This window comes from Bombus flavifrons, chromosome 11 (assembly GCF_040668555.2).
Source record: "Bombus flavifrons isolate JBK064 chromosome 11, iyBomFlav1_principal, whole genome shotgun sequence".
Classification (NCBI taxonomy): Eukaryota; Metazoa; Arthropoda; class Insecta; order Hymenoptera; family Apidae; genus Bombus; species Bombus flavifrons.
Window position 1 is genome coordinate 7335008 of NC_138452.1, and position 26368 is coordinate 7361375.

General features: G+C 31.1%; 1 protein-coding gene across 12 annotated transcripts; it reads left to right on the forward strand.

Annotated features, from left to right (window-relative positions):
* The first annotated feature begins 274 nt into the window (after positions 1 to 274).
* tweek (transmembrane protein KIAA1109 homolog tweek) lies at positions 275 to 25930 on the forward strand. 12 transcript variants are annotated; one of them, XM_069123755.1, is made up of 51 exons: positions 275 to 419; positions 1106 to 1416; positions 1504 to 1647; positions 1736 to 2055; positions 2130 to 4405; positions 4467 to 4753; positions 4823 to 5126; positions 5205 to 5528; positions 5989 to 6361; positions 6432 to 6935; positions 7015 to 7273; positions 7352 to 7699; positions 7776 to 7852; positions 7923 to 8259; positions 8334 to 8512; positions 8590 to 8815; positions 8887 to 9275; positions 9352 to 9513; positions 9587 to 9712; positions 10680 to 10818; positions 11530 to 11772; positions 12222 to 12478; positions 12565 to 12594; positions 12745 to 13048; positions 13135 to 13530; positions 13607 to 14116; positions 14200 to 14615; positions 14697 to 15138; positions 15216 to 15463; positions 15531 to 16225; positions 16305 to 16465; positions 16539 to 16747; positions 16956 to 17185; positions 17281 to 17499; positions 17583 to 17654; positions 17721 to 17876; positions 17950 to 18129; positions 18208 to 18409; positions 18531 to 18913; positions 18981 to 19390; positions 19474 to 19803; positions 19873 to 20181; positions 20269 to 20461; positions 20550 to 20779; positions 20863 to 21147; positions 21228 to 21416; positions 21504 to 21710; positions 21915 to 21938; positions 22592 to 22722; positions 22811 to 23007; positions 23079 to 25930. In XM_069123755.1, exons 2-51 carry the CDS (start codon positions 1164 to 1166, stop codon positions 23296 to 23298), a joined length of 15105 nt encoding a protein of 5034 aa, XP_068979856.1. In that variant the 5' UTR covers positions 275 to 419; positions 1106 to 1163; the 3' UTR covers positions 23299 to 25930. The 12 variants fall into 12 exon arrangements, with proteins under 12 accessions (XP_068979856.1, XP_068979858.1, XP_068979859.1 ...); XM_069123757.1 differs by having other exon boundaries at positions 16539 to 16735; XM_069123758.1 differs by having other exon boundaries at positions 8905 to 9275.
* The last annotated feature ends 438 nt before the right edge of the window (positions 25931 to 26368 follow it).

Below are 26368 nucleotides of genomic sequence, written 5' to 3' on the forward strand. Positions count from 1 at the left end.
TATTTAACTCTTATTTATTTCGACAAATTTGGGTAAATATAAGAAAGTCGATAAATACTAGAGTTTAATACTTCAGTATTTTAAAGCATCTGTCTTTTCCCGCGAACTTTTGTTTTTAGAACAGCTCATGCCATCTAAGGGAGAACTAGAACATTACTAACCAACACGAACGTAACAGGTATTTCTGAATGTTACCTGAGATTCCATAGGATGTGAACTCTATCTTGTACCTTATCTATGGTGTCGCTACCAAATCTATAGTTAGTGCTGGTAATCAACTGGTTATGTGTGGTTATGTGTGTCGCTGTCTATCGATGACAGTTTTGTGACATCTATTAAAACTGATGTACCGATAAACATAAAACCATGAGTGACACAACAAAAATTGAGTGTAATTCTTATATAATTATCGAATAAAGGTAAATTAGTTGAATAAATTAATTTGTCCTGGTATTTATTCATAAAGTACTTTTTAAAATATGTAGTTTGTATTATATATATATATATATATATATATATACACATATATATATACACACACATATATACATGCATACATACATACATACACATACAATAGATATTTTGCTTTCATTGATAAGTAGATAATCATTTAAATAACCCGAAGTATCAATAAATGTATAACAAAGTACATATTTTATCTTTTACCTTTTGTGATAGTCACTATTTTATGTTGATAACAAATCTTTAAACCTTATTTCTTTATTACTCATTAGTAGATAATATTTTGTTAACTGCTAACAGTATCATATGTAAAGAGCGAAATACTAAATATACTGAAATAATATGTTTACAGAGATTACTGAATAAATTATTAAATTCTTTTTTAATTAGTCAGTTGATTAGGTTATGTTTACAAATTATTTTCTTTTTAAGTTTTTGATTCCAATTATGTACATAATAACTTTTGAATATATATAAAAATTGAACAACATTATAATGAAAGAAATTAATATGGAAGTAGTAAGTTATGATAAATTATAGATTATATTTTCGAAATTCCAAGCAAAGCATTTTAAGTATATTAAACAGAAATATTTGTATTTTCACTATTTCTATAAATATGTTTGTTTTATGGTTTCAGTGATTAATTACAAAATGACTAATATTTCTTGATTCTGTAACAAAGAAACAATATCACCATGGAGGAGAATGAACTGTATAATGTTACAGTTCCATCTTTCTCTGGAATTGAACCAGCCTTTTGGAACTATTCTGATCATGTCATCCTTGATGACCTTAAGATGGATAGCAGTTTTATATATTTACTTTGCTCATTAGTATCTGCTATTTCATGGATTATTTATATAGCTTACTATAATAGCAGAGTCATTGGTTATATATTAACAAAATTATTAAATCGATTTGTTATTAGGGATGGATATGTTAAAGTAGGTAAGTCCCTAAAAAATATTAAGAATAATTTATTTTATATTAATATACATACCATTATAAATTGTAATATGTACTGTTTATTTTTAGGCTCTTTTACTTTAAGTGCACTAAGTGGAAAAATAATGTTTCGAGATATAGTTTATATCACAACAGATTATAGTATCAGAGTACAGGATGGATGGCTTATATTTCGATGGTGGCGGAGTTATGTTCCCAAAGATGTATCTGAAGGTATTTTATATAGAAACAATTGTATTATTTTTGATTGAAATTATAACATATAAATTTGTGTTAAAGTTTTTAATAAATTTTCTTCTAGATCTTTCACATTCTGATACACGACTTTCTGTTATGTTAAATGGCTTTGAATTGCATGTTTATAATCGCTGTCAGCTATATGCACAATTAGAAAAAACATTTGGTCTTACACCACAAATGTTTCCTGATGAGGAAAATCACAATGTTAATAGTGATGATCATGATGCAGAATCATTTAGTAATACTACTCATGAAACACGTCAACAAATAAATGCAATGGATGTTTCACGTCACGTTGATAATATTAGGAAAAAAGAAGCTCATGTTATAGCTCGAACATGGAGAGATTTAATACCTGTTATTAAATTAGATGTTTGCACAGTTAGTACATAAATTAATTGATATTTTTCAATATGTCTCCGGTTGTTGTTATTTAAAGTGTTCTGTTATTTTAGGGCAGATTGGTATTTGGTAATCGGTTAATACCAACAACCTTATCAATAACTGTGGAAGAAGCGCATTTTGTATATTCCACGAAACCGGCAGCATCTCGATACGATCATTTCATGCATTTTACAAAATGTAAAGCAGAGAATTTCAAAGTTATTTTAGCACCTAGTCCAAAGTATACAGGAATGGTAGATGATCCACCTAGATATATGGGTGAAGGGTTTGTTATATTAAGTTCAAACAACATAGAAGTTTATTACTACATGGATGAACCTGGATTTGTTCCTGAACAGCCGCAAATGATTCAATTAGTAAATGGAGACATGGTTGAAGCTATGCCACCAATCTGGGGCATTGATATTAAATGTGGAAAAGGCACTGATTTCAGTTATGGACCATGGGCTGATAGACAAAGAGAACATTTATTTAAATTCTTTTTCCCTAATGATTACCAACCATTGAAAGTTACAAAAACCCCTGTTACTGGAGAGAAAAGACAAGTTCAATCATTTGATATAAGATTATCAACATTAAATGAAGCTACAATTGATATACTTTTTAGTAAAAACAGGGAAACAAATGCAGTTCATATAAATGTAGGACCTGGATCATATCTGGAGATCACTATGCCATGGATAGTTTTACAAGATGGATATACTACAAAAATAACAGGTCAACTGTTACACTTGGAAGCCACTACAAGTTTGCAATATCGAAGTTTAGTTGAAAGCGAAACACTAGAGTTTGGTGTTAAGTGTCATTACCCAATAAAATGGAACGATCATCAAGAATGGATGTTAAATTTAACTGGATGTAAAGCCACAGCTAACTTAGTTTATTCGCACAAAGAATTTTTTCAAGATATGATTAATGATTGGGCCAGTAAAGCCAGACCTGACATTTTACATTTTGTACCTTATACGTGGAAGTTCAATTTATTGTTAAAAGAATTTGAAATAATTACATTATGTAATGAATATAATTGGATTGATTGTTCATCACAGAATCAAGAAAATGCGCACATTGCTTTTTGTGGGGAATTTTTTGAACTATCATTTGATCTTCCATTTGTGGATTATTTGCCCATTACAATTCCTTTGCGTTTCTGGATTCAAGGTGAAAGTGTTGATCTTTCGTTTTATCTACCTGAAGTCAATACAAGTCGTACAATTTTGTTAGCTTTGAATAAAAATGCAAAGATTATGACACGTGATGGATCACATATATATTTGTCAGAATTGAACAAAAACAAAAAGTGGAGAAATGTTTGTCAGAAAGGAGCAGGCTGGGTTGACTGTTGGTCTGTACCAATTGTGGCATTAAGTATCAATTATACATATCATCCATGTCCACCATTGGGACCTACGCCACAAGCAAATATAACAACACCAGAGAAAGAAGAAATTCTTTTATCTCCAATGAGAATTCCTAGATGCAGGAAATCACCAGGTCTTCATTGGACAAGAAACGGTAATCAGAAATTTGATCCACAGTCTATAGCTCCTGATAAAGTTAGTTTAGATCTTGAGATTGGCCCATCTATATTAATTTTATATGGTTCGCTTTTAAAAAATTTTATGCACTTAAAAGAAAACTTGTTTGGCGATTATCAAACGTTTACCGATATGCAGCAGAGTCGAACAAATCCTACATCGATAAGTACAGAAAGAAGTAAAGACAGAGATGTGCAAAATAGTAGTGTTGAATCTGTAGAAGATGAGGATGTGAAATCAAAACCATTTGATCCAAGAGATTATCGACCATTAGAAGTAACTGTTGGAATTACTATGCATGATATTCAAGCTCATTTAGTGAAAAATTGTGGAGAAAATGATCCTCCTTGTCCAGTTATACTTTTGGAACGATTTGGATTTGAAATGAAAAAGAAATACAAGGAAACAGAGCTTCAGCTGCTCCTATCGCCAGCGATCGCATTAGTCACTGATAACGTCGTTCGTTCGAATAAAGAACGTCATTTAAATCAGGGACATTTAATGTTAAGTGCATTGCAGGTTAGGGGGCATGCAATGTTCAGTAACGAAGGAAGAAGTTTAGATCAAGAGACTTTGGAGTATGCATGGTTAATCGAAGTGCAATTAGGAAAATTGACTGGGAAAATGAGTTCACCCCAACTGCATCATCTTATTATATCTTTGGAAACATTTTTATTAATGGTAAAAAATAATGAAAACAGCTTACGTCCTCCAGATCTACCACATCATTGCCATCATGGTATTCCACCTTTACAATGTCCTGATAGTGATGTTGACAAACATTACAGGTATGCAATAATTTTTAATGTTTGTAAACTTAAAGACAATAATATTATAATATTGTTACAGATGTCCTAGTTCAGAAGATATAAAATATAGAATGACTAGAGTAGCAGTAGATGCAATTGATTTATATTTTCAAGAAGTAGGAACTACTATCCATACCTGGATATCTCCAATTCGCATGTCAACCTGTAATCTTCATGGTCAACAAGTAAAATCTGGGGTAACTGGTGTTTTACCAAGAATATTAATAAGACAATTTGTATCAGCAGCTGATCATTTTGCAAATACAAGTAATACCAACACAGCTGGTAGTGGCAGATCACATAATAATGCAAGCAGTCGTATGTCAGGTATGACAAATATATGTAACTTTAGAAATACAAAGTTAAAGATAATGCTATTTGTTTTATATATCTTAGGTGATGGATCTGACATTTGGTTAGAAGTAGGATCTGTAGCTTTAGGACCAGTAATCTTAGAAGCTGCTATTTCACTTCCAACTCCTGAACATAATTTACATTTAATACAAAATAAATATTTAAAACTACATGATGAGGCCACAAAACGTTTATGGTTTTTATGGCCTCGAGAAAGTGGTGTGAAAGCAACAAGATGTGGTTGTATAGGCGGCTGCGCATTTTTTGGAAATAATCGAAATGGGTTAAGATTTTTTAAACCAAGCTACCATGATTTTCAAGATGGCATAAATGTTGCTGCATACAGGTACAAATCTATTAATTACTCTAGTAATTATTAACTTATCGGCGAACTACTTGTTACTTTTTTCATATATTATCGTAGAATTAACGAATCCGGAAAAGAAAAAGGATTTGGACAATCTATATTGCACAATGGTCAACTGGTGTTCCATACATCACCTTATAATTTACAAGATGTATCTTTACAAGATTATCCTGTTACTGGAGTAAAAATAACTGCCACGCAGGATGGATCACAAACCTCGAGAAAGGGTGTCGAACGACCAAGGTCTGTGACAGATCATAATAAAGATTCCGGTATCGAAGAAACTAGTAGTACAAAATTAATTACTGCATCAGCAAGTCCATTCGCATGCAGTGGGGAACGGAAACTACTGGGCAGAAGATTTTCGTATACATCGATTCGGTAATCTTTGGAATAGCTTTGAAGCAGCTTTTTAATAATTTGATTAATTTCTTTAAATATTGCATGATTGCACAAATACGCTAAATTTTGAATTTACAATATGCTCATTTATATTTAGAATAACTATAAAAATAATAAAAATTCAAATAAAAATTTTGCGTAATAATAAACAAAAATATAAAAATTATATATCATTTATGCTGCTATTTGTTAATGTAATTTTTTAATGTATCTTATGTTTCAGTGGGTTCTGTCTCCATGAAAATTTTCTGCTTCATGCAAGCTTATCTTTTTAACATAGAAAATATCTTATTTTTTAATATTTATTTCTAATATGCTATATTTAATAATATAATAATAAAAATAAATATAAAATTTGCTACCAAATTTCACAGATTAGACATTTAATTTTTATTTTATTATATATTAATAAATTTTAACTTTTAACTTTTTATTGCAGTGGAAGCAGTGTAAAAGATGTTCCATATTCTAGATTAGTTGACGCGAGTCCTGTTGTACAGCTACCGCAAAAATTAGATTCAGATTCAAAATTGCATACAGAACGCAGCAAATCAATCTTAAGTGTTCCTGAAATCGAAACTGCTCCAAAAAGTAGTGTGTCTGATTCTAAATTAGCGGTTGACTATTTCAATGCATCAGATGTAGAACCATTTGAATCAAATAGTCCACAATCACTACCAGTAGTATCTACAGAAATAAATTTCTCTGAATCGATGCAAACAAGCATAAAAACTGTTGATAGTATCAACATTTCTGATTCTCACCACTCATTATATGTAAAATCAGAGTCTGAAGAAAAATTAAAACAAGAAGTGAGATTAATAAATTAATATAGTTAAATAATATTTTTAATTATATTTTAAATCTTCTATATGTTTACAGGTTCAACGGACAATATCTATGTCTTCAGAAAATCATTCAGAAGCTTTTTATTCTGCTGATGAGGACACAAGTCACGGTTTGAGCGGAAGTCGCACATCAAGTTTACGTCAATCTATTGTTGGATCTGGCTCAGTATTAAATCGTAATGATAGCATGAAAAAAAAGTTTTCATCAGACTTGTCTATTGTAGAAAGTTCAACAAATGTGAATGTTACTGTATCGGAAAAAGCACATACTTTAGAGAGAGCAAAACCACAGGCAATAAGTACGAAACGAAGTCCTAGAGTAAATCGAAATACTAGTTTTCAAAACGAAACTGATTCAAACAGTGGAAATGGTGGATTACGTGATTCATCCGATAGCCATTCTGTTTCTTCTACTAGTTTCATATCAGCTGTATCTTCGCAAGAAGATGTTACTCTTGTTAATTTACATATGCAAGTAAATAAGCCAATTGTTGATTCTCCACTTCTCATGTCAAGCTACGTTAGCCATTTAACTCAGGTAGTTTGAAACTCGTGAATCTTAAATTTTCAATGTGTCTGAGAGATGCAATTTATATGGGATATACAATCAATTTTAGATACGTTGTTCAAATTGGAGTCAATCATCAATACCAGCAGGAAGTGCTGCATTTACTACACCACTTTTTCAACGTACTGAAGATGGTAGGCTAGTTTATGTTGGTGGCAGATATGTACCGAAATTTGAAACTGTTGCTGAAGGATTTACTTCGCTAAAAATGATTACAAGATCTGATGGTTCACCTGTAGCCAACTCATCTAATAAAACTCCTACACATCCATACCTTTGGGATAATACAACTATTAATCATATGGAAGGTAATAAACAGTAGCTTTATGTTATTAATTACCTTAAATACATATATGTATACCTGAAGATTGTATTGTTATATTAAGGAGAAGGAGATCATACAACTCATAACAAGGAAGAATTATTAACTGTGCAACATGAAAATGGATCACGAACAACAGTTATCGTAAAATTTAAGGGAGATGTAGATATCATGTTAAGTCCTATGATACTAGAATCGTTACAACGTTTCATTGATGCTATTATACCAACATTAGCTACTTTACACCCACTAACTATTCTAAACCATCTTCATCATGAATGCATTGGAAAGGTTGAAGATGCTAATATTTTAAAACAAGACCAAAGTTTATCTTATTGGAGTCAAGTACAAACTAGTTCAAAACGATCCACTGCTGAAAGAAATATAAAAAATGGTCAAGGTGACGATAAACGTTAGTTTTATTACATTCAGTTCCTTTTGTAATGCATAAATATGTATTTGTTAACATTTATATTGTTTAATAACAGGTAAAATTGCATTGCAAACAAACGTATATGAAGAAAGTATTATGACACAAGTACAGGGCAGTATTATTTTACCAAAGGTGATTAATAATTTACAATATATAATTTTTTTATGAAATATTTTATACGTATATTAATGTCTAATTTTAGATGAGCATAACTTTGTTGCAAGCCTCGGTTGTTGAAGAAATTATATCTTTTTCTGCTCTTGAAAACATTCGTGATTTAACATGTGTATCGTTATTCGCCATCTGTTTTGATGATGTGACAGCAAGATTCTATATTGGAAAACAAGCCCGAGAAGTAGTTCAAACATTTCATAAACCAGTTGTATTGCCGAATCAAAAGAAAGTTAACAAAATTAGCAAGGCATTTTTACCTGGGCACCAAACTGCTGCTGTGGTTGCAGATATTGGAAGTGGAGAAACAGTATACATAGAAACCTCTGAGAAACAGCAAGAAGAAATTGTAGTTACACTAAATATAGGTAAATTAAGTAACATATTACTGTAATAATTGTAAACTATTGTATGATATTAATTTAAATAATTGATATAATAGGGAAAGCTCATTCACAATTACGTAGACTTAGAAATGAATCTTCAATATTAAAAGATGCTGTTATAACAGCAATTCCTGCTCATTATTCAAGAGTGTTATTCACATGTACTAGAATAACTTCTCCACTAAAGTGTGTTGATTATTATTTACATCAATTTACAGATGACAAAGAGAAAAGTGTATGTTTTTTATCTTTTCTAATTTATTCTTAGTACTATATATTGTCTAAAACTCATCAGAAGTGTATTTATTCCAGAAACAATTTGGATCTCCACAAGCAACAGAAGAATTTACCCTCGGTAGCGGGGAAGATAGATTGGGTTTTATAATGTTTGAATGTGGTTTAGAAGGTGTCAAATTGAAAGTAGTAAAAAGATCTCAATTTGAAAAAGGAGAAAACGGAAACGATAGTAAAAAGGTCGATGCCGAAATATTTTATACGGATAGTGTAAAGAGTCAAGAAGAATTAGACAATGCAGCTGGTATATTTAATTTTATAAATTAAAGGATTCTTAATAAATATTATATATCTACATTATTTATTATATTACAGCTTCTACTGCACCTATAGCTGATCCAGAAACAGCTTCGACAAACTTGCATAATGGAGCACAAATAAATACTAGTGCAACATGTGCTAGTCTCGCCTCAAAAGCAGGAAATGGAAATACTGTTTCTTGTATTATAGAATTAAAAACGGTATGGTTTAATTTTGCAGCACCACCCCGTACACCCATAACAAGAAAAATTGATTATACTCGATTAGATTGGAATCTACTAAGTACTGCATCACCTGCTATAAATGCTTGGATGAATCCTAGCAATAAGTTTGCAATTCGAATTGTACATATGTTTAGAACTATGTATCGAAGATCAACTGCTATAGTTGCTTGTCTCATGGCAGAAGCATTAGATGTTCAAGCGACACACATGCCCACTAAAGTATGTATTTATTTATGTGTTGTATGTTTAACTAAATTTATTACATTTAGCAAAATTGTTATTATTTGTTTTATAGAGTCGTTACGGAAGATTAACCCCATTAGCAAAAACACTACAAGAAGATCCATCTTGTCAATTATGTACAATTTTACAAAATTATGTTTTATTAAATGAATTAAAAAGCATTGAAGCTAACTTAAAGGAGTCAGATTTACCTTTATTATCAACACTTCGACAAGTAAGTTATATTATAAATATACTTTAATCTTTTTTAAGCTATTTCATATATGCATTCATCTATATATTATTAGGGAGTTATAGTATTGAGCAGACAATGGAAGAATGTTCTCTATACTCCACTATTATTGGAACATAATTACAAAACCAAACATGTTAAACCATTAAATGTCACATTTGCAGTCTCAGACCCAGATGAGGTATGGATATTATTTGTTTTTATACTTAAATGTCTTTATTAAAAATTAAATTAGAATGGGAATGGAATTTCATATAACTTTGTTCCTTTTATATTTCTTACATTAATATTTTTCTTTAAACAATTATTAACATTTTACTTTTCTAATATGTAATATTTCTCATTTATCCTTTATTAGGCAATAATTTTAAAATATAATTGTTCTTATATTAATAGCATTATAGTGCATCAAAAAGGAAGCTTCTTTCTATTTCATTCAGAAGTTCATAATATATTTTATAGGGAACATAATTTGGTAGAGAATTTTTTTTTTCAGCAAATAAACACGGATGTACAGGATGATGATTGCAATGTAAAATTCAGTAAGAATTTTCAAAATATATTCAAAGAAGTAGCTCTAACACAATATCTTTGCAAACTATTTTTATATAAAAATCTACTTTCACTTTAATAAATTTATACTTACATGCTTTGTCTAATAACTATTAACTCTATTTTAATGTAATATAATGTGCTAATACTTTGCAATGATGCACATGTGTTTATTAACAGAACTTATATATGTATGCCATGGACATATGTATTTTACTTAGTTTATATTGTGTTTAAATAAGATAATGTTCATCTTGCCTTGTAAGTAAAAATTAGTAGTATTTGGCAGTATGAATCTTAAGTGGTGGAGGTTTCTTCAGGGCTTATGCAATATTTAACGGAAAATATTATATATATGTAAAAATTATGTTATAATTTTAAGACTTCCTGTGAAATTCAAAACTTCTGAAACCAAAATCTTCTGAAAACTATTCTCACAATTCTTTATCCATTAACTATTTTATATTTTGATTTATTGGAAATTAAAACTTTGATATTTATTTCATTTATCATTGATTATGATCAAATAAATTATTTTAACTTTCATTATTGAAGATATTAAATAAACATTTTGGACTTGACTTATTCATGTACAGGAAAATTTGCTGACTGATGGTGAGGGTAGCGCAGGAGAAGTTGATGATCAGGAAGTCACAGATGAATGTGCTATGTTAATTCACACAGACCATATGCACAAGCATACACATGCCAAGACTGGACAAGATAAAAGTACAGGTACTATAAGTTAAATTAAAACAAGGTTCTAATCATATAATCTATGAAGATAATTGGTATAGTATCTTTTTATTGATATAACTTTATTAGATTATTTGATATTTTGCAAAACTTCAATTTAATACACCTGCAGCTTTTAGCATCTGCTTTAAATCATAATTTTAATAATTGCTTAATATCTTAATCTGCATTCTCATATAGACACATTATAGTATGTGTCTTTAGCATTAGTGATTGTGAAGTATTCACACAACAGTATTAATCTTCTATTAAAAACTTGTATGATATTTACATATTAATTACGTATACGTGTATAATATGTATAACATGTGCTTGCCTATACTACTTTTGTCCAATTTTCTCTCTTCATTAATATTATTATCAAAATTCTTAATTTACATGTAGGACAAGTTATTTATTTTATAATTGTTATTTAGATATTTAATATCAAAAAAATCTTGAAATCAAATATTTATCAAATTTTTAAGTATACTAGTCCTTATTAGTCTTTGCATATAAGACATTTTTCCTACTTAAGTTTTAATTACAGTCTTTAGAATACTATTTATAGAAACTGAAGTACCAAATACATTCTGTAATAAATATAGCACTATATGTTATTAAAGTTACAATATGCTTCTTCAAACATATATTAACAATATAGTCATCAGCTTTCTAAACAAAAATCATGGCTTGATATGGAATGACCAGGTATTTGTGGTGATGGTTTGACGGTTCCTGTAAGTTCTCCTCGGGGAAAAGATACAACCCCCATAGCAACACCGGATCCAGGCCCAGATTCACTAACCTCCCCTTCTCCACCAGTAGTTCGTCTAAAGAAAGGAAAATCACTACAACCCACGCAAATGCCTGCTAGTACACGAGCGAGTATTGTTTTTCCATTGCTTGCAAGTGGTGGGTTATTCAATCAAACTCGGGAACCAAATAATATAAGTAAGTGCAAGACGATTAAATGATTATGTACAAACAGTCTATACATTAGTATGATATAAGTAAATTGGAAGTTTATTGATGAAAGGTTTACCTGGACAAAGAAAGTAAAAGATTAAAATGGTTGAAATGAATATTCTAGTGAATAGACTGTTTTGTTTGCAATGAATATATATCATTAATTTTCTTTGTAGTTTGTATCGCCTTGCTCTTCAACTTTAGCACTATATGACTAGCACTATCATATCATATCAGTTTGTTTGTTTCTCACGTGTATTGCTTTTTACTTCATTGTAGCGCTTATCAAGTATCTATCTTATATTTGTTTCTGTTTATCTAACTCTGAATTTCTATTCCTCTAACAGTATTTTGTGCTTTACTTTCTCAGTTAATGTGTTGTACTTTTTTAATAGCATAAAAATAATTTATATACAAGTAGAGTTTTACATTAGGTTATGGCACATTGCGAGAAGAGAAGACACCACAAATTCACATTTCCCATTCTCATCAATTGGGTTCTAATCCAAGTATCTATTCTGGAGGTGGACATGGTAGTCAACATAGTACTGGAAGCTTAGATCAAGTTACATCTCCTACAAGTCATCACTCCAATAAACCTTTAAATACTGGTGAAGATCTGTATAGCTGGATGGCTAAACAACAAGAATTTATAAAGGATAATGATAAAAACAATTTAAAAGGAAATTGGGTAAGCAAAATCTCCTATTACACATAAAAAGGTTCAAGAAAAGATATTTATAATACAATACATTTTCATTACTCCTATCATCTCAGGTCTTTCGTGCAGAGCAAAAGTCTTTAAAGGTACTTCAAATTTATTGTAGAATTGAATGTATTGCCTTTAACAAGCTCTATTTTATATATTACTATATGAATTATTTTAAGAATTTTTATTCTATTTTTAGGGTATACTTGTTTGTTTCTTTATTTAATATAATGATTATATGTTTTCAGGATTCTAAGATCAATACAATGACAACAGATGACACAGAAGATTCTGATGTTCAAAGTGGTACTCTTCTTTATCCTATGAAAGACTCACTTAGACTTTTAGATGCACATTTAATTTTTGAACCACTTCTATCTTCCTTATCTGTTATGCCACAACAAATGTTATCTGCCATTGGGTCAGGAAATATAAACAATGTATCTTCCTTAGACTCATTAGGATCAAATTTATCTCTAGTAGGGAATATGGAAACTATGCGTATTGACATAGTTGTCAGTGAATTTGGAAAAGTAACAGATAAAAGAAAGGGTATGTAAAAAAGAATATTTGCTTGAGAATCAATTTCAAATATTGTTCAAAATGGGAATGATCGCGAATTTAAACCAATGTATTAGGTAATAAGTACCAAACAAAGAAAGGAAATTCGAAATTTCATTTGGATATACCACCAGAGACACCAGCATTTTTGTGCGAAAAAATCGGCATTGATATTGATGTTAAGAAAATGGCTGATATGGCGGTAGATGATATGATTCAGAAGCAAACTGTATTATATATATCTCGGGGCCAATTGAAGAAACATACAAGTACAGTTGTGAACTTTAGTTTAAATATACGATACATTAGTCAACAAGTAAACATGCCTCTTCTCAGATTATTGCATCAAATTAGTAATATGTATCAAAATGTTAAAGAAACACAAATGGAACTAAAAGAACAACAACCAGAAAGTAAACGAAACAATAATTTAATTGTTAATGATACAACAGTAAAAAATGGATCATCTTCAAGTAAATATTATTTTGTTTATTTTTTATTAACTACATGCTTAAATATAAATTTAACATATTCCTATTTTTTTAACAGCATCTGATTTACAAGAGCAACTTTTGTTAGAAGGTAAAAAGATAGATGTTCCATTACTTCGTAATAGTTTTGAACCCAATCTTTCGAAAATTATATCACCTGGTGCGAGTATTCGATCTCGACCGCAAAGTTTTGCTCAAAAACTACGTAGTACAGGAAAAAGCGTAAAAGGATACATTAATTTGAGCGAAGGAGTAATAACTCCCAATTTTGGAGCGAGTCCAAGTGGATCTGGTTTAGATAAATTTTGTGTACTTCCCGATAAATGTAAAGATACAACACATTTAACGCCACGATGCTGGAAAACGATCTACTATTTGTTGGATTTATATGCTACTCGGCCAGAGACTAAGACTATTACACATCGTTTTTCCATACCAGCGGACGCTTCAGAACATTATAAAAGTGGTCGAAAATATGAATTATTAAATGAAACAAAAGATGCAGATATTGAGAAAGGACTGAATGCTGAAAATAGTTCAACACCTGTGCCACTTCCACGAGAATTAAGTTAATACTAATTTAATTTATTTAATACTTACCTTAAAACTAAATTTTATTATTAATTGTATGTACATAACAATATATTATAGATATTGTTACGGGAGAACGGACAAGATTAGTTATTTTTGGAGTTGCTCGAATACACAGGACCAGATTATTAGCTACTCTCAGTGGATTGAAACTTGAAGCAGAAATAACGAGTCTTCATGCAAGTTTTACATGCCGCAAGAAATCAAGGCCTGCCAGCTTAGAATGTAGCTTGACTGGTCAAATTGGTAGAACAATGATTGTTTTACTAGAAGGTGTTGCACCTAATCAACAAACGGTTGTTAGAGTAACTGTGGGCAAATCACAAGCTTTGTATTCGAGTATTAGCAGACGACAAAAAGATAAGAATAGTGGATTACTGACTGTCGGCGCTGTCAACATAGATATTCCACAACATCCAGTAGCTTTACATGGTATGATGACCAGAGGTAGTAAACAATTATCATCGACTTTACAAGTAAATATATAATTTCCTCTTTTATAGTGATAATAATGGTAATTAAATTCGTTATAATTCTAAATAATAAAAAATGTTCAGGAACTTAGGGTAACAAGAACATCCTCAAGAATGTCCAGAGGTCAACAACAGGACGAGGTGGATACTGGAGTACCTGGTAGTCCACATCATTATGCGCCAGCACCATCAGTTGATTTAGAAAAACCACAAGTTGTATCTAGTTTGTTAGAACCAATCGTAATGCAATTTCACATAATATTTCAAAGTTTGAGTATAACAGCAGCGCTGTTACCATCTCTACAAGCACAATATAAAATGGATCAGGTAACTAGTTCTGGTATAACTGGTAGTAAAGCTAAGTTCACGATAGATCTGCCTCACCATACCTTGAGTTTTACGACGAAACTTCAAGTGACGGAAGCAAATTTACCTTCCGAAGCTAGCATTGAACTTCCCAAAGTACATGTATCTGCAGAATATATTCAAGATGGTAACAGTAACATGAATGATAGTAAATTAGCTGGTTAGTAATCTAATATTTTACAGATTTGTGTAATATATTTTATGACACAGATATATTGAATTTCTTGTAATTTGTAGATGGTGTTGTATTAAGACAAGGCAGCTATCTTAGTGCAACGGCAGATATCGGTGTTTTTGAACATTCATTGACTACAGATCTTCTTAATCATTTAGTATTCGTACAAAAAGTGTTCATGAAAGAAGTAAATGAAGTTGTACAAAAAGTTTATGGTGGAGAGAAACCAGTTCCTTTGTGGTTAGAAGATGAAGAGCCAAGTAATGCGACTGTAAAAAGGATATTATTTACTTTAATTATTCGCATTAAGGTCAGTGTTACATTAATATCAATAATTTGAAATTTGTAATATTTAATATTCTTCGTATTATATATAGAGGATACAATTGACGGCAACAACCCCAACGAATTCGGCAGTTCGACTGGAAACTGGAGCTGTTGAACTTCAATTATCTAATAGAGTACAAAATGTTTCTGGTGCTACTCAACCAAATCCATACATGAAGCTATTTGGGAAAGCACAAGTTGACATTAATTTAAGTCTTGGACAATTATTAAAAAATGTTTTATTTGAAGAAGCAGAACCAGAATTTCAGCAATTTGCCTTTTTTAATACCAGAGTAGGATTAAGAAACGCTTTTCAAGAAGAAACGGCACAAGGTGAAGATAAGGAAGTAGTATTAATTACGCTAAAGCGTCCATTAATATATATTCAGCCAATGGCTATTGATAAAGCTATACTTGTTTGGCTAAATTATAAAAACGCGTACGAATATTGGAACGAGAAGAGAGCTAACTTAAATAAAGAAGTTTTGACCGCCACACAGCAAGTATTTGAAAAAGTTCCATTTGGTCAAATAACGAGTCAATTAAGTGCTCCTCATTTGGGGACATTGTTTTTGCAATTGACTGTAGATGATATGGGTATTTGTTTACCACTTAATCCCTTGCCACCCACTTGGGGTATGAACAGGGGACTGTATGATGGCGAATCAAGGGGTGCTGTAGTAGTGACATTAGAAAATACAAGCATATCAGCATGCAGCAGTGGTAGCTTAGTTAGTAAAGCAAGGTATAATGTTATTATTAATTATTTAATTCTTAATAAACGTTATGAACGAATTGATTATGAATACATTATCATTTTACAGATTTATGGGTTTGTGCTTAAGATTTGCTGATGATTTTGAAACTTCTCTGGATGATTGGAAACCAGATGTAACTGATAGTAGTATAATGAATTTATGTATGGTATCTGAAGGCACTTATGAAGTATGTAGTAGAACAATTGCACAAAAACAAGATAAGTCTGGTAATAAGAATAAAACTTTATTTGTTGTTTGTTCTTTTGTTGGGAATGGATAATGCAATGTAATTATTTTCAGATAATGCCAAGTGGATCTTAAATGTACAATGGCAAATGGAAGGTGTCGATATTCATCTAGATGTTAATGTAGGACAACAACTGTCAGCACTTGGACATACACTAACAATGTTGACTGGTTCTGAAGAAGATGATATTCATGTGCCTGCAGATTATGATAGCGATGATGCAGATCAGCCAGATAATAGTACTAGCCAGGTTAAGAAAAAAGTATGGTTTAATTATATTTATTTCATCCTATAGTACTTTTTTTCGGTCCTTTTATTGGGTAATGTATTAGAAATTAGATATCAATTATTAAGACTATTTTCACAGAATACATGATTTTTTTATTTTCTTATATCCATAAATTTTTTTTTATTTAAAGCTGCATAATGGCATGTGTATTGTTCATTAATCGAATTTTGTATGTTTGTAGGAGAGTATACTAATGAAGAAATCTAAAAATTGGACAGACAGTCTACCAGCGTTTGTTTTTGATCCTACGCTTGATGCGAAGAAGAGATCAAAATTAATAGAAAAAGAGATGAATGAACAGGCAAAAATTATAAACGATCTACGATCACTGGGTGCTTCTCACGGGACAATAGAACAAGAAATGAAGCGTCTACATGAGTTGGAAGCTATGGTTTTTAAAGATTTTAGAAGGTATAAACTTGTGAAACACATTTTAGATTGCTATGAAATATAATGCAGTACATTACTAAGTAAGTAAAAATAAAATTTCTATATAAATTTTATAGAGATATGATCCAGAAGTTAAGGAGACAGTCGGTTAAAGCTTCAGGAATAAAAGGAAAATTAGGATTGGGTGGAAAACCGAATACGTATCGATCGCGTTCGTTTATTGTACCTTCACCAACACTCGAAAATCAGCTCGAAAGTCCTGAAGATATGAATCTAGAAGTCAATTCAGCAAATTCCGCTAGTTATGAAAGTAGTCCTAGAAGCGGTCCAAGCCGGTATTGTATATTTTCACTTATAAAAGCTATATTTTATCTTTGTTTTCGCGAAATTTTATGTGGTGATATATATTAATTTAAAGATCTGCTTCCCTTCGTGTAAGAGGACTAGGCGGACCACGTGTTACTTTTAGTGACACACATACAATGGGCAGGTATGTTTATCAAATAATTCTAATATATTTATTACCACCATTTTTAAAATAATGAATGTTATGTAGACAATCATCGCTTCCGAGTGCTGGTTCTGAGTTAAGTTTGCCAGAAGGAGAATTAGAGTGGCCAGAAACTATTGAAATAGACGGAGAACGAGTTGAATTAAGAAAAAAAAGCAGAGATATTAGTTACACATCGAGTTATGATAGCATGGAAGGAAAGTATGTATGAGCATGTGATATAGATAAGATATGAATACAATATATTATGTTTTCTAAGTTTTAATTTTCATAGCGCACCACTACTTGATTCGTTTGGAAAAGAACAATCCTCATCAACTTCGTCACCGTACATAACACCTCAGAAAACTCAGGAACCTAATATAGACTTTGAACTTGATGTAAAAGTTCTAATTAATAGTGGCAAATGTGTACTCCACACAAAAGATCCAGGAAAAGAAGATGAAATTAAAATGTATATATATTTATTAACTAATTTAATGTTTATTGCGCGTGTTCTATGCATTTAATATAAATGAATATCTTTTTACAGTATGAGTCGAATGAAGAAGGAGCGATCGTGTTCTGGAGGTACATTTGAATTTCAACCAAGCAGTCCTAGTAGTAGTAGGAAACATTTAAGTAGCAAAGAAAAATCATCCACTGCAAGTACATCTCGACTACGATATTTACAACACACGAATGTACCTTTAGTAGATTTAACGATTTTTCATATTCCTGGCTTAGATGTAAAGGTAAAAATATGTTGTTGCATATATATAAGATGTTAAAGGTACATATATGTACACATATGTACACGTGTTCTTGTATTTACATGTTCTAAATTAATTTTTTTTTAAATTAATTTCATTACAGGTACATTATGAATCTAAAACACTTCCAGAAGAATCTGTGTCTCCCCGTGTATCATCAGACAATAGCTTGCTTAATCCTTCATCAGTAACTGCGTTTAAAAAGTCTAGTACTAAGAAGGCTAGTTTATTTGCTTGGATGACTCTTCAAAGTATACCAGAAGAAACTATAATAAGTCCACATATCCTTGAATTTTTGGAACAAACGTTAGAACCGATTCCAAGTAAAACCCATTTTCATAGCAATGCACAAACAAATACAGTATTTCCATTGGAAAATGCGGAAAGCACATCTTGGGCTGCTACTGCAGCAAACAGCAATTATGTTTATGCGAGTTTCCCTGTCGATGTGATAGTATATTTTCATATGCAACCTTCTACATTTAGGTAATTTTCAAATAATTTTATTAGTTTATTTATAATTATTAGTCATTATAATTTTTCATCATTTCAGATTCTCTTGTTTACCGGTTTCTCGGGTGGAATGTATTTTGCAATTGCCGTCCCTTGATATAGTGTTTTCGTCCAAGCGAGCAGAAGAAGAGCTTATAGAGTTTCGAGAGTACAAATCTCCAAGTACACAACCTACTGGAAAAGAAGCTGGTTCAGCGATTGGTGGCTTATCAGTTACTGGATGTCTTGCTGATTTTTCTGTTTATATTTTTCATCCTTATGGTGGTGGGAAGAAAACTGGGTTAAAAGAAGCACAATGGTCACCTTTATCGGATAGCGAAAGAAAAGATTCTTTAAGTATTAATGTCGCGTTTGTAAAATTTCATATGTCAAGAAGTCGTAAATTAAATTTTCAAAGTGAACAATTGAAGAAGATGTCAGATACTAGTCGTGCAGTTATTCGGTTTTCTAGTATGTATCATTTCTTTTTATATCCAAATGTTATTTAACACATGCCGAAGGGATTAATGAAATATTTCTACATAATTTTTCAGCAATTGTTGACATTGGATCTGCTTCGTTTAAATATGATATGCGAAGATTAAGTGAAATATTGGCTTTCCCAAAAGCGTGGTATAGACGTAGTATAGTACGTCGATTATTTTTAGGAGATTTAAGTTCAGGTACAGCATATTCTGAGGGTGACGGTAGTCCTTCTCTGAATCAAGAAGAGGCAGTTATGGGTAGCTCTTTATTAAAACACTATGATCGACACGGTACTGATGTACTATCAAAAAGTGCTCCAGAACGAAGTCCAACTTTGAATAGGGATAAATTAAGATTGAGCTTAGAAAGTGATATACCGAAACATGCACGATTGAAAGGTACTTTATAAAATGTTTAACAATCATTTCAAATAATTTTTAATACCAATATACATATGTTAATACTAGATATCGGTAGAGGATGGAGTTTTACTTCTGATAAACAAACGTCAGAGCTTAAATTAAGGGAATCTGCATGGGAAACATTAGTACTATTTGCCATAAATTTCACACGTTTGAATGTTCACATGAACATGGGTAATGTTATGGGCAATGTTACATGGATGACAAAGGATTTTAGATCTGATGGAAGATTGTCTATAGGTAGCACTGGACATAAGAATTTATATATAGGCATTGGATTAGGAGGTTCTAGTTTGGATGCAAAGGGTGGTATTGTTGGTGGTGTCATTGAATTGAGTGAAATTGATACATACAGTATGTTATTGATATTCAAATTTATACTAAAAAGTATATTAGTTTTACTAATTTAATTATATTACTTATGTATGTATATACTTGTAGTACACATTCGAGAAGAACCTGGTATAGAACCCGATCATACTGTAGGTTTAAAACTGTTTGCATTAGAATTGCGATTGGATTATATGGGAACAAGTGTATTGATGTCTAGAGTATCTTCACTGGATGTTACATTAAGGGATGAATGGAAAATTAATCGTAACAATAATGGAGATGCCTTTATGCCAACGAGAAGGTTATTTTATATCTATATTTTTATAATTACTAGAAAATAATTAAACAAATCTTTATATAATCTTTTATTTAAATATCAATCCTAACAGACCTGCGGTAATTTTTATGCATGGAGACTTGGGTTGGGATCAATTGCAGATTATGATTAGTAAATCTACAACAGCAGATCTATTAAAAATGTATTATAAATTAGATGAGTTTTTCAGTCAACAATTTAAAAGTAGTAAACGAGTGTTTAGTTCCTTACAACCAAGACATCAGAGAGTAAATAATAGTAGCTTTAGAAAAAGAACTCAAAGAAGGAAAATTACTAATGAAGGTAAACCTACATATTTAATATAGTTGAGCTATGTGTATTTCAAATCAATATAATGGAATTATTTCTAAATTCATATACTATAGGTCCATGGAACACAAATCAAACAACTACAGTGACGGATGCTCGTCATCACAGACATTGGCAAGGTGTATTAGCCCAAGTAGCTGGTCTGCAGTTAGGTAGTTTAAGCTTTTCTTTACCATCAACAGGAACTGTACTTGGAGGAACAATGGAACTTCATGGCTGCAACATTAGTTTAGCGTGTTTCCATGGAATTAATTTCAAAAGTAAAAGTTGGGCACTATTCTCACTAAAAGAACCATGTATTAGTTTCACTACTGAAGCTCAAGAAATTCCAAGCGTTGAATGTAAGGAATATCATATATAAGTATAACTGACTAAAATTTGTGTTTTGTTCAAAATGGTTTAGTAATGATATTTTTGACAGCCCCAAATACGCGTGATGTTCATGTTGTGCAAACATTGACCATCAGTTTAGGCCAACAACAAGAACAACATGCAAGACACCACTCTATGGCTACTGTTTGCAGATTCAGTCGTAGTGTATTATTCCCACCACAATTTAAATCATTGCAAGAATGGTTTCATTATGCGTTTGCTAGTAGTGAAATAGATGGTACGCTATAAATGTATTGAAAATAAATTTATTTTGATAGTAGAATATAAATGAAAGTACCTTAATGTCTGTCACTTTAATGTACAGCTGTAGATCGGTTTCCGTGTGTTGAAAGAGAACGAACAGACAGTACGTCTGATAGTAGTAATATAACTCGTGGGAGAAGTACATCAACAACTTCTGGAAAATTACAAGAACATTCTCATGGAAGAGAAGTTATATTTGCTCTACCATCATTGCAGTTACATCTAAAAACGGAACATCTGCAAACCGCAAAAACTCCAGTTGTTGTCGGTACGTAACATCTCTATTTACTGTTATCCAACTTAAGCCAAAATATTTAAGAATTCTAATGATATAACAAAATATGTGTCTGATGACACATGTTTATATAATACGATACACATATAATACGATTGTATTTATAAATATGAAAGTTGCAGTAGGAACTTTTTCTCTTTAAATTGTGTTGCAACTGTTTCCTTTGTATATTTTTAGGAGCACCTAAACATATATTATATAGTAAGTATAAAAAGAGAATTGATTTATATAAAACTTGGTAAGAAGCATTCTTAATTTGGAATTAATAACATTGGTTGATTTGTACACTATGCCAGGTTCTTAAATGCTTTATTAACATATAGAGTACTATATTAAAAATTATTTTGCATGAAATGTTCAATAAGTGCTAAAGACTAGACTTAAATTTTTGTAATTGCTAATCTATATGATCAAATTCATATTCAGTATGCATGATCCGCACAAAATAAAATTATTAATGCGGTATTAATGTTTAAAATATACATTTCTTACAATAACAAAGTTGTAGTATATAGTTTTTATTAATATAAAAGGATAAGACTAATGCCGTCCAATATTATAACAGGTCATAATTCTATAAACATTTTCATTGTGAAATATTATATTTCAGTATTATATTAGAAAAGCATAAAGGTTACAATCATGTAATGTAGTATAGAATTCATTACATAAATTAGATAAATCTGTAATTGACGAATTTGTATTGACACATAGATACGTAGTTTTTGGACTATTTAAAAAGTTATATGTATATCATCATGGAAGTATTAATCCATATTCTAAAATGCAATGTTAAAATTAGTACAAGATGAATATTCTATAAAATTTATTGTATAAAAATCGCTTTTTAACAGGTGAAAAACCACTAGTTGAATGTAGTTTCATAACGGAATTTGAGGACCACATTTTTGTTACGGTAGACGCAGAGGCCTTTTTCTTCCTTCATGATTTAATTACTTCATATGTAAAAGAAAAAGAGAAAGTGGTAATAATATATTTTATATCTTTTCGAAGCAATTACATGTTATGAAAATGTATTTTCTCAATCGTATTTGTTGTGTAACCATTTATAGAATATGGGTGCACGAGCGCACAGTCCAGATCCTCCAGAAAAGAAAGGCGGAACTTCAAACACTGGCAGTACTTCCGCTACAACAACGATTACTTCCGAAGACGAGAAGAAACGTAAGCAGTTTGATCCAGCAGAAATGTTCATAAAAGATTGGCGATCGTACAGGTGTAAAACGTGGCATGTTGAACCAACTGTAAGGTAATGATGACATTTGTCATTATTTTACTATTAAGTTATGTATGACGTAATCTTTATTCTTGATACCAAAGGTTACTTTCGTGGGCTGGTAAAAGCATTGAGCCTTATGGAATAGATTACATTTTGCAAAAGTTAGGATTTTCTCATGCTCGTACAACGATACCAAAATGGATTCAACGAGGTTTTATGGACCCTTTAGACAAATTATTGGCCATTCTAATGTTAAGGATGGTTTCAGCCGTTCGAGAAGAATCGTCGGAAGAGCAAAAAGAACATAAACGAGAAAAATAATTACCACAAATAGAAAGTGGAATCGTACAATAATCGTCCAACATAATAATGTCCGCAATTTTTTTGCGCAAATTGGTAGGCGGTAATATCAATAAAATCACTGTTTCTTTATATTGTATAAAGTGAACGTTGAATAATATGAATTTGCTAATAAAAGGATAAACTATAGTGATCAGATCAGATCAGTTCAGTGTAGGAATCGGAAAAAACTCTTACTCGTGAAATTGATATTTTGAGAGTGCATGATTAAAAGGACATTTGTAAGAAGTGTGTTAATAATGTGCAACATGTAATCAAGCAATTGTATATTAAGATATATAGATAAAGGTTTATCATCATCGATATTTCGTTCGAACGTGTTAAATATTGCACAGAACGCCAAGGGCACAGCAACGAGCGTTAGGAAACATATGTGTATTAACAGCGTTCAACAACGCTTCGTTATATTTTCATAAAGTGATACAAAAGAATTTTTGTTCGAGGAAATGGAAATTTGTCTCAAAAGCCGTTCGCAATCGCAATCTATATATATCATCGTATCGATATGCGTTTCGAGTACGACGTTTAGTATATCGGAAGTATTTAACGAGTTTTCAGCTTTAGAATTTTATAAATTACGTATTATGTGTAGATATTAGTATTTTAAGCAGACTTACGAGCCTAGATGAAAACTGAAACGATTGTACGTGTTAGAAATATCGAAATCTATGCATGGAAGCAGAATGCTTTCCTAGCTTGAAACTTTGCAGCTTTATTAGCACGTACTACTTTCAAAAGAATTGTCTTTCTACAAACTGCTCACGGGATTACGCTTAGATTCTTAAAATTATTTTTTTGTAGTTATAATCTGTATTCTCTTTTCCTGTTCTCCTTTCTTTTGAATAGGAGGGGAGGATGTTAAAACTTATATATAGTTAATCGATACCAGTCGCGGCATTTTTGCTCATTTTTGAGGATAATTTGCGTGAATCCTATGTATAACGATAATTTATCTTTTAACGTACGGCGGAATAAGGTCTTTGTTTAATTCTACAATCTACGAACCGCTTTTGTGCATATTAAACTATTACTGTAATGTAATGTAATATATTTTTGTGTATACATCGCCCGACTTTTTTCGTATAAGTACATATTGATATATACATATATACATATTGATGCCAAGTTGTAATTGCAATGTGCACTTTAAAACGATAAAATAACAAAAGTGGTACATATTAGACTTAAGTTGTTACTATAGGATAATGGATTTCAATGTATACATATACTGTATTTTAAATGAAATGTAAAAATCGGTTAGAAATGTAACGTAGAGAGTATGCAAAGAACAAACAATCGTTGTATCGTCGTTCAAGCGTCTTTTTTCATTCGAGAGCGTGTACACGTTATAGACCCACCGATGCAATCACAAAGATTAGTTTCTTCGGTTCAGTCTTCCTAGAGCACTATTTAATTTTAAGTGCAAATTACTGCAATTTAATCATTTGCAATAATTAAGTTGATCAGCCGAATTTTTCTATACATAAAATTAAATGCATATTTAGCATATGTCGATATATTTCTATGAAATGTGGAAGAAAGCAAAACGTTTTTCCTAAATTGCAAATAGTGATTCTGAGCTTGTTATTGTTCGCGACCGCTGATATCGCAATAATACCTATTTACTACAGAAAATTTGTCGTAAAACATATGTATACGTATATTATGTGCGTATTGAATTCGTATCGTAATATATGTATAACTTTATATGCAAGTTCCGGCAATGATGTAATTCTATTGAAAGTATTAACTTCTTATATTGATATTATAAGACTTTGAAATTTACAATGTTAATAGAAACTTTCTACATAGTTAATAGATTTAAGTAAGATTATCGTGTATATTTGCACCTGAAATATTATATAGTTGAATTGACTTAATTAAAAAAATGTTCAAGTAACGGAAAATATGTTCCTTTAAATATAATATATAGAAAAAAATTTAGCAAATTTAATAATCTCTTTAGTTAATCCAACGTATCGAACGTTGCTCGTTAATTTATTTAAAAAATATAAATTTTCACCGGAACTTGTATCGCGTGCGTGTATATTTGCTCACAGTTACGACTTTTTCGCGCGTGACGTTCTCTATTTAATAAAAAAGATATATATACATATATGTATAAAGACTTGGTAGATCCAGCCAGTACAAGAATAGTGGATTTTACATTATAATACTAGTATTATTTACGAAAACAGATGGTGTATTTGTATAAATATTTTTTATTTATTTCCATACTCGAATGATAAAAATTTGCTTCGAGTAAAGGGTATCGAAAGTTACAAAGCAACTGAATCAACAGTTAATTTTTCAGTGTACTAGAAATGTTTCCGTTCATTAGCCAAATGTGTCAGCGCGTAAAATAATGTATCTATAGATGTGAAACTGGTACATGTCCAAGTTAGAAGAAATATATTAATGTGCCTGAGATACGATATGTTTAACATCTCTCCCCGTAGCATTTATGGCGTATAGTCTTTGTTCATTTCGACATATAATTGCTTTTACTGAATTGTCAACTGTTGTTCTACTTTCTTTGTACATTTGTTATTCTATTTGAACAAATCAATAAAAGTATTTAAAAAAAAAGAAACTATCGCTATACGTACATGGATTAAAGTTATCGAATTTGCAGTTCCTCGATCATGGGAGTACTTCAATTACTTCCTTTACTTGAAACTTACGTTTGTTAATTCATTCTTTTTAATTATACATCGTCCGTTTCTCCTTACTTCTTTTAACTTTACGGATCTTTCAATTTTTTATGCACATCTAAGTAAAATAGAATAAAACATGCTCTCAACGGATTAAGAAGTCATTAGAGACTATTTAGTCGCAATATATCCTTTGATGTTATAAATATTCCATATCGAGATAAAGGTCCAGATAAAGTAAGCGCATTCTGAAATTGCGCAATCGGTGGAGGAGACTCCACGACCGGTTCCCGACCGGGGAATGTGCACGCGGTTTTTTCTCAATACTGCAGCCTGTTCGATCATATCTATTTTGTCCAAAGATGTCAAGGATGACA